The sequence below is a fragment of the Electrophorus electricus genome, chromosome 13, assembly GCF_041902795.1.
Source record: "Electrophorus electricus isolate QZ-2024a chromosome 13, ASM4190279v1, whole genome shotgun sequence".
NCBI lineage: Eukaryota > Metazoa > Chordata > Actinopteri > Gymnotiformes > Gymnotidae > Electrophorus > Electrophorus electricus.
Window position 1 is genome coordinate 13539036 of NC_137509.1, and position 10114 is coordinate 13549149.

The following is a 10114-nucleotide window of genomic DNA, read 5'->3' on the forward strand; positions in this document are numbered from 1 at the left end:
GCCTCTCCATTTAGGACCACAATGTACCCATTTTCTGATGGCTACTTCCAGCAGGATAATGTGTCATGTTACAAAGCTCAAATAATCTCAAACTGGTCTCTTCAACATGACAGTGAGATCTCCACAGTCACCAGATCTCAATCCAAAGGATCACCAGCACCTGTGGTGTGAAGGGAGATTAAAATCATGATATCATGTCAATATGGACTAAAATCAATGTTTCCAGCCCCTTGTTAAATCTAAGCCAAGAATAATTAAAGCAGTTCTGAAGGCAGTCCAACCCAGTACTAACCTTTATTAGGTTAGTATATGTGAGTGTATAACATTTAATTTGAAGATTTGCTGTGTTGCACTGCAAACAATATTAAGCTATGAGACTGACCAGGTACTTCTTGATACCTTTATAAGATATAAAAATATATAAATATATTACAAACGACCAAAGAATTCTAATGTTTTCTAGTTTAATGCTATAGAAAATTGACAGGCAATTAAAAAATAGTTACCTTGTTTACTTGATCTTCAGCAATATCATAGAAAATAATAAAACAAAATTATTTTACGAACTAAAAAAGGTACATTCACTAGCAATGGAAACTGACACAATTACAAGTGTGTCTAAGGTGTAAAGGATATTTTACACAATAAAAATGGGTATGTTTGCTGCTAAAACAAGAATAGTTGGATCCAAAACACCATTCAAAACACCAAAGGACTAACAGATCAATCAAAATATTTCATGAATGTGATTCAGTTTTAAAAAACCAAACAAAGACAAGAATAAAACATGTATCTCCGCAAAGAAAACGTACTTTTTACAAAATATTTAAAACATCATAATAGCAAACCACCTTGACATAAGTGAACATTTTATGTAGAGATATAGAAATAGGCTTTGCATTTGAAAAAGGACATGTTTAATAACACAGCACTGGGTAAACTGATGTTATATACGTTTGCATGATTTAAAAATCGGAATTACAATGTTTTATTATATGATGTGGTATGCATTGGGAAACCTATGACGGAATTTTTTTTTCCCACCTGTAATCTCCAATTTATTCCCATTCCCGAAGGATGGCGCCATCTACGGTCTGGGGAGCGGGAAACGACGCACGCGGTGTCGTCTTGCGCACTAAATCGGGTCCATAAAAACATTCTTTTTTAGTTCGTTAATCTTGTTTCAAGGTGGGTAGAGTAATAGCTATTATACTATGAGTGTGTCCGATTTAGAGTTTCATGATGTCTTAAAAACACTTAAAACTAATTTATGTTAATAAGTTATGATAATACTAAAATGAGTTGGCAAATCTTATTAGCTACCTTTACTAATAATAGCCAAGATAGCTATAGCTAACCTAGGTTAGCGTTAGTTACCTAACTAGCTAGGTTAGTGGTTTTTGTTCTATTTTACTCTCAAGTAGTAAGGCTACCAAACTTGTTGCAAAACAATTTCACTAATTAATGTTAAAGTGTATGCATCCAGAACAAATTGAGTTTCCAAAAGCGGCAAATATGCGAGGGGACAGTATTTTATCCTCGTCCCGTTTATTAACGCATTTGCCTGCCTTGATCATTTTTTTTTTTACTAATGACAGTGGGACTTGACCTAGATATTGCTGCAGAAAACAAGACTGCGGGAAGATGCAGTCGATTTCATTTGTTGTATGATCTAGATGACGTTGTGAACGCATTTAATGAGGTCACGAACCTAACTATCCCCTAATATTAACAATTCTTTAAATATTAATGCATAATCTGTTAATTATAGCATTAGCAAGATTAGAATAGCGTTAAGTAAAATTAAATCATAGTCTGCTCTTGGCAAATGATGTAAATGTGCTGTTGACTTGAGTCATAGAATGGCGAAATATTACAGTAATGCAGCAGGCTAGTGATAAACTTGTAAACAAGTGTTCTTAATTAAGGTAGGTAGATATCTGTTTTGAGTATTTTAGGTTGTTTAAGACATTTGTTATACATCTTTAAATAAGGCTATTGTACTAATTGTCGGTTATGCAGTTGCAGTAGGCTCATTAACACGAGTACAGTGAGCACTTAAGATGTCATAAACTTAAACAGTTTAAATTTTGATTTCTAATATTCTAAACAGGTCATTAATTTTAGTTCATGAGCAGTGGCTTTGCTTGGGGTGGGTTGAAAATTTGCTTTTGTTAACCTTAACACAGCTTGAATGTTTTCTTGTGTATTGTTTGTGTATTGCTTTATGCATTGTACAGCAAATACTATGGACAACCATAGACTTTAAACAAGATTTGCTATTTCTATAGCAAAATACACCTGGTACTAGCTTTGTAGATTAGAATGCTGTGCTGTCAGCTGGACATTGAGATTCCAGTGTGTCAGCATTAAAGACTTCTGCAATACAATGTGAAGTACAGCTTATACCATTGCTTATCAAAGTTTATAAAATAACGTTCTGCTTTATCAAATAATATCATCTTGTAACAGACCCTTTCCTATTGTTTTTTAATTGTATGTTTTGTGTCTATGTTGTTAAGTTGTTTAAAAGCACTGTAACACAAAAGAATAATGGATGTCATGTTCTCTGCATTTAATTTCAGATGGCTAGGATGGTCAACAAGGTGCTGCTGTTATCAGTAATGGTACAGTTGACCTTACAGTGTGAGTGGAGTTTGCAGCATTGGGAACTAGGTGATCCCCTAGGGATTGTATGTACTGCCTCCTCAAAACCATGTGTTCATTCACCTACCATTTATAAACAACAATACAAGTGCATTGTAAATTATGATATAAATTAGCAACATTTATCATATCTTTAACTCTAAATTTCTTAAAGTAATTCTTAAAGAAGAGAGTATCTATTTTGTGGATGCCATTGTGACTGTAGGGAATATTACAATATAATTAGTTGTTTGCTTGTTTGTTGGTTGGTTGGTTTGTTTATTTGTTTGCAATATAGAAATATCAGGGCTTCCCCAACTATCTCAGAATTGGCCTGCACTGTGATTCCAAGGTAATGCACATCAGTCATAATGAATCTATAGTAGATAGGTAAACTGATCGTGACTGGCTTACAGTCATGGCACATATCTGTACCTGTATTGTCTTTTCCTCACTAGAGGTTTAGCTTTGCCTAGAAATGTAAATGTTAAGTCAGTTCCATCGGTCAGCTATCTTCTTAATACATGCAATTGACTGATAGAAATTGCTGGCAAAGAGGTACAACTGCAGAGTAGGAGTGTCTAATGAAATGATAATTCAGTGTACACACATTATCCTCTTAATAAAGTCATTGGAAAAACACGGTTTAATGATTGTGTGTTTGTGAGTGTAAAACATGGTGTTGTAATCTGTGTTTGGTTTGTATGTATACAAAGGAATCATCTGAGAGAGCCATGTGGGAGGCATTCTTTGCTGGTCTGACTCCAGTTGTGAAGGTGACCTTCCAGGAGCCCACCCACCCAACACACCTCAAACCTCAAAAACTGGAGGTGCTACTCACCACCACACCACTTCTGGATAATGGTAGGAGTGTATGATCCTGATTTCTAAGTCTGGACTTTTTTTTTTTTTTTTTTTTCATTTTTGGTTAATTAATTATATACCAAACCTCTGTGTGTGTGCATATTTGAAAGGCCACGGATAATTAATATAGCAAGCCTTTGTGTGTTTGCTGCAGAGACCTATGAGTATGAACTATGCCAATTTGGTTGGTATGCTCCTATGGCCCTACTGAATGGCAGTGTGGTGCACAGAGTCAAAGTCATGTCTAACGGACTAGGCGAAAACATACCAGATAAAACGTAAGTGTGTATGTGTTTACTTTTAAAGGTAGGTGTTTGTTGATCTTTTTTTCACCATGTAGCACCAGGTTGCACACTGTTTTGTGTGTGTGTGTGTGTGTTTAGATTTGCTGTTAATGTGAATGGCTATATACAGGAGAAGGAGCGAGAGGTGGCCAGTTTCACTTTAGGCAAGGTGGTGAGTAATGACAAGGCTTTAGATTCCTTTTTTGAACAAACAGAAGCATCAGGTCGTTGGACTTCACTTAGGGAAAGTTTGCATCTTTTCCCTCCTCTTTCGCACCATGGAAATACACCTGAAGGAGTAGGATTTTTTTTTCCTTTTAGCCCGGGGTATTATTGACTGTGGATGGAGTTTTGCTGAGGGATTTACGAACTTCACTTTTCTGTCTACCAATGGGGACATTTGGAGTGAGCTATGAGCTGTGTGAGCTGTGTTCACTTTCCTGTCTATCAAAGGGGACATTTGCAGTGGTAAAGAGACCACAGAGTCTGCATCTTGTTTTACTGTGCTCATTGCTTCCCTGTTATGAACGCTTTTACAAATATCAAAGGGGTTGTGTTGGATGACCTGATGTGTGATATTATGTTGGGTATATTTTTATAATACTAGAGTATTATAAAATACTTTGTTGTATACACAAGGAGGGGAGTTGTTGTATACACAGGGGGGGGGTGTTATTAAACATCCTACATTTCAACGTTAGTTTGTGTATTTGAAAATATTATAGCGCTAGAGTGTTAGTCGCACCACCCCGTCCTGGTTTGCGCTTGTGAAAGAGTCCTGAGGAAAACAGGGCAAACGTTGCAAAATTATGTGACACTTAATAATTTATGCTCCGTTTGAATTTTATTTTTTGCCACATTGTGTCATATATTTAATTAATTCATTAATTTTGACCAATGTTTGGTCTGATGATCTGATGTTTGTGTGTGTGTAGATTCCAGCTCTAGAGGCCATGATGACTGTAGGTAGTCCATCCAGGCCCCTCTGGGCTGTAGTGGACAGAACACCTGTCCTGGTGTTGCCGGGGATTCCTGAGTTTAGTGCTTTACTCTTAACTGCTAATGAGTTTCAACACACTGCTCTCATAGAGGTAAACTAGGATTGTGCTTGTGTGTGTGTTGGTAGTAGTGGGACATAATTCTATGGTAGTGTCACTGAGAATATGTTTTGAGTGCTTGTATGTGTATGCACATATTTGCTGTGTTTACGTGTTTGTTTATATTCTGTGTGTGTATGTTTATAATTATGTGAGTCTGTGCATGTGTGTCTGTGTGTATGTGTATGTAGGTGGCTACAGAAAGTCCCTGGGCTCGTTCTCTGAAATGTCCAGAGTTGGAGTTCTCCTTTATGGTGCAGGAGGCCATAGCTACTGAGAGCACCATCTTTATTAGACATAAACAGCTACTATACCGCTTCACTGGAAACTACTCTCTTCTGCCTCTCCAAACACCACCATCAGGTTCAGCACTGTTTGTGTGTGTCATAAAGAAACTGTTCTCCATAGTACAATATACTGTATTTGAGAGAGAACTAGAGAAATTACTCATGTTTTTTTTTTTTTTTTTTTTGTCTGTGTATCTCTCTCCCTCTTCCTCTGTCTCAGACTCCTGGGAACTGGTTCTCGGGTCTGTGTGTATATCTAGCCTGATGCCTGTTGCTGTTCCTCACCATGGAAGAGAGTATTTCTATGTGCTGGGACAAGAATTAGAGAACAGGAGTCTATACAGAGCACAGATTTATGGTCTGAGTCTCATTTACTTAGTGTCCTCATGTCTTATCCCATCCTTCTTTCTTCCTCTTTCTATAGCTCCTGCTTTTAAGATTTAACAGTCCAAAATCCCCACGTGTTTTGCAGACGGGGTTCTGACCTTTACTGAGTTGATTAAGGAATTGGTATGTCCATTTGTGAATGGTGAGATTTGTGAAAATGATGATGAATTTAAAACCACAAATCATATTCCTTTTCTTTTTTGTTTTATTCTGCTCAGTTAATTATTTTTGTATCACCCAAATACGGCTTTTTCCCTTGCACATGTAGAAGCTACAACACCCAGAGTTCAGCTGTGCCAGGTGAAATGGGCAGCTCTTTATGCAGGGTACAGTGTAACAGACATAATATTAGTGGAGCTACTTCCAAGCCCTAAGCATGGGCATGCTTATGAATTGCTTTTACTAGGTACACACACCTCCACACCCAAATCAATTCTGTATTATATAGCATGATGAGCGTCTGCCTATCCTTGCTGTCCATGGTCCTGATGTGTAAACAAAAAAATGATAAAATAATAAATCCAGTATGATAACATATATCACATGGACTAACATTGTGCTCTGAATTCACGATGCTGTTCTTTTTTTTAAACCAGAAAATGAAACAGAAGTCCATCTAGCCAGTGCTCTTCCCAGATACCTTCCTAAAGGTTTGAAAACTACTCAAAATTACGACAAATAAGATGTACAGTTATTTATAAAGTTACTTAAAGGCAAAAATTACTTAAAAGGTCACCAGCAAGTTATAAAAGAATAAAATGGTATTTGAAATTTAAAGCATTCATAAAAATATTTGAGGACTGATATAACTGGCCACATTCATAAGGCACACCATGTCTGATTAGAAAGAGCACCACTCTTGTAACCATATCAATGGCTAGGGAATGTGAACTTTCAGTCAGCAATCTATTGGAACTTGCCAGCCCCTGCACCGTTTTCTCTCAAAACCTCTCTAGTTGCAGAGTTTTTCAAGGAATGGACCCCTTCTGAGCTGAGAGGATTTCGTGTACAATAAGTAGCTATGAGATTAAAACACACAATCTGCTCCACTGTAGTCTTCCCTTCATTGGATCTTCATTGACCCAAACAGATGGTGGATCTTCTCACCAGTTATATGCAGACTCTACACGTCCCTCATAGAGTTTAGAAATGTAAAGGTTCTTAAAGCTGAGAACAGATTAAAAAAAACCCTCAAAAATTAGAACTGAGGTCCAGGAATGATAACAATGACCTGCTTATTGTTTGAATTTCTGTCAAATAGATTATTATTTTTTTAATTATTTTGAACCTTTCAAGAATTGAATATTACTAGTGTAGAGCTTCATAAAAATACACTGATTGTATTTGTTTTCATGTGTGCACTTCTCTGTCTGTGCACTATGTAATTGAGAGCATGCACATTGAGGTGTGTGTTGTGATGCAAATGGGGTAGTTTTACATTTACAGCATTTGGCAAACACATGTCCAGAGCAACTTACAGAGTTGCTTTGTAATTATCTATCAAAATATGCCAGTATAACTAGGTCAAGGGTGTAAAATACTGTCAGACTAAAGCCCTGTTAGAGAAGACTTAGTACAGCAAGAGAGAAAACAGTATATTTGTTTAGTTACTGCATGTTTATGTGCTCAGTGAAGAGGTGAGTCTTCACTCTCTGTTTGAAGATGGTCAGAATCTCAACTGGGCAGCGAGCAGAAGTTCATTACATCACCTGGGTGCCAAGACAAAGAAGAGTCTTGATGCATGTCTTCTTTGTGTCCTGTTTGAGTGGAGTTGTATTGGAGGCTCAAAGGGAATGTGGTGCACAATGGGCTTTGAGGAGAGCCTTTATATAGATTGGAGCTGGTCCATTTTTGGCTTTGTAGGCAAGCGTTAGTATTTTAAATCAGATGCATGCTTCTACAGGAATAGGATCCAGTGACATGGGATAACTTCAGAAAGTTAATTACAAGCTATACAGTTGCATTCTGGAACAATTACAGAACAATGGTGAAAGAGCATCCAGGAGCAGTATGCAGTTGTACAATGACAAGATGACAAGTGACTGAACAAGCACTTACGTGGCTTCTGTGGAGACAAATGGCCAAATTTTCATGATGTTGCAAAGGAGGAACTGAGTCATGCCTGACTGAGTCAGCTTAGGGGTATGAGGAAAGGATGTATTGGTGTGGGTGATGTGTTGTGAGAGTGTGCATGTGTGTACTAATAGAGGCTTATTACCTTAGGTTGGGGTGAGAAGGGGAACAGTGACGTGGCTTTGGAGCTCCGGGGCATGATGTTTAATCCTGTCAGTGGAGCACTCTACCTCTGGGGCAATGCACTGCTCTACTCGTACGGATAAACACACACACAATAGTATAATCACTCACCATCACACACATTTACATACACATATACTCACATAATATCATAATTACCCACAATGCAGTATTTTAGTGATTGACCAGTTTTGGTAGTCTTGGTTGTGCTTCGTTTTAAAATGTTAGCAATAGACAGTGGTTCTGAGTCTATAATTAACTCTAGGAGTTCTGTTAGTTCTCTTATACATGAACTAATAAGGCAGTTAAGCATAGCTGACCAAGGAACAACTGAGCGTGCAATCTATATATTCGTAGCAAAAAAAAAAAAGATTGTTGTCCTATAGACTACACTCTACTTACACCCATTCGCACACCAATACTGGACATGTGGTCCAACACACTTCTCTGTTTGTTTTTATATATGTATGTATGTATGTGTGTGTGTGTGTATGTATGTGTGTGTGTGTGTGTGTGTGTGTGTGTGTGTGTGTGTGTGTGTGTGTGTGTGTGTGTGTGTGTGTGTGTGTAGTCTGGATGTGGGACTCACCTATGCATTCTTCAGTGGGTTTCCCATGGATAAGATGATCAAATACTTCACAATGTCTTACCATGAAGAAATTGCTTTCGTCACTGATGATGAGGAGGTTAGTGTGTTTGTGTATATGTGTACCTGTAGTATATAATATATAAATGGTTTACTTAAAATAATAATCCATTCAAAAGTGTATTTATTTTTGGTACTGAATGTTTCATTGCACCTGTATATTGTACAGTGTTGTATGTTATGTACAACCATTCACAACTGGGTGACCAAAGCTCTACAAAGCACAAGCATATTTTCCTGGAAAGGTTTATTTTGTAATAATGACTAGCTGCCTGAACACTATCCCACTTCATATACAGCCACTTACAAAGAAATCTAATAATTTGAATTCACACTAAATAATGTTTTGGATTTTTCCCCCAGAGTTTGCCTATAGTGTTGTACACCTTGATTTGCCCATCAGAATCAAGTACTCAGAGTTGCATATACAACATAATAATGTTTTATGTTGTGTGTGTGTGTGTGTGTGTGTGTGTGTGTGTGTGCGTGTGTGTGTGTGTGTGCATGTACATGGCTGTGTGTTCATGTGGATGTGTGTAATCGTGTGTGTGTGTGTGTGTAGTTGTGGTGGGGTCAGGAGGGAGTGGACACAGTGCTATGTGTGAGGCCATCTCTTGGATGGGAGGTTTTCTCCAATCTGCAGCAGCTCAGAGGCCATCAGTCTTACACAATGCAACATAGCTTACTTACTGTGTTCTTTGACTGGGATAAACAACTGCAGGAGGTAGACCAGCTCAATCAGTAACAGACTCATGTACAGGAGTGACACACACTTAGATATAGTAAGCACTTTCTTGGTGTGTGTGTGTGTGTGTGTGTGTGTGTGTGTGTGTGTGTGTGTGTGTGTGTGTGTGTGTGTGTGTGTGTGTGTGTGTGTGTGTGTGTGTGTGTGTGTGTGTGTGTGTGTGTAGGTTGTCTATATGGTGGACTCCACAGGAAGTGGTTTTGTCATAAAGAGGACAGTGCCAGTACCAGAGATTCTTTACTACAATGGATTTGGGTAATTACACAATGCTATTACAGTGTTGGGTAATTTCATAATGCTTTTATGATGTTGAGTAATTTCACAGTGCTACTACACTATTGAGTTGAAACAGCTAGAAATAGTTGGATTCATGTGTTGTGTTATTATTTGAAATTAGTTTTAATCACCCCAAAGGTTTATTTATATATATATATATATATATATATATATATATATATATATATATATATATATATATATATATATATATATATATATATATATATATATAATATATGATTCAGTACTTTCATCCAGTTATACTGTCTGAAAGTCCTTTCTACTTCCTTCTCTGTCTGTCTCATTCAGTGATTTCTTCTCCTCTTCTCAACATTTCTGGGAGCACATTGAGCCAGTGCTCCACCCTAAGCGCTACAACCGTGTGCAGCTTTATCAGGTCATACCCCCACTGGCCAGCACACTCAGCAGCATGCAAACCCCAGCCACCCTCACCACCTACAGTGCTCTATTGCAGCACATACTGCAGCTCCACTCTGCTTACACAATGGTACACACACACACACACACACACACACACACACACACACACACAAGTAAACACACAGTTATAAAATAATCCTAAACATAATCCTAGCACTGAACACTTAGCAGGATTTTATTTG

The 10114-nt window shown here is 37.7% G+C and overlaps 1 protein-coding gene across 1 annotated transcript; it reads left to right on the plus strand.

Annotated features, from left to right (window-relative positions):
- The first annotated feature begins 3708 nt into the window (after nt 1-3708).
- Nucleotides 3709-5885, plus strand: LOC113584717 (cation channel sperm-associated auxiliary subunit gamma). The gene is made up of 5 exons (XM_027021803.3): nt 3709-3788; nt 3894-3966; nt 4730-4885; nt 5083-5254; nt 5399-5885. The coding sequence occupies exons 1-5, from the start codon at nt 3709-3711 to the stop codon at nt 5620-5622; spliced, it is 705 nt and encodes a 234-aa protein (XP_026877604.1). The 3' UTR covers nt 5623-5885.
- Nucleotides 5886-10114: the final 4229 nt, after the last annotated feature.

Excerpts from the sequence above, each read along its gene's own strand:
- LOC113584717 (XM_027021803.3), top strand. The coding sequence starts at position 3,709 with ATGGCCCTACTGAATGGCAGTGTGGTGCACAGAGTCAAAGTCATGTCT. Across the intron at positions 3,789-3,893 it reads GAAAACATACCAGATAAAAC|ATTTGCTGTTAATGTGAATG; the intron begins GTAAGTGTGTAT and ends GTGTGTGTTTAG. Across the intron at positions 5,255-5,398 it reads TCTCCAAACACCACCATCAG|ACTCCTGGGAACTGGTTCTC; the intron begins GTTCAGCACTGT and ends CCTCTGTCTCAG.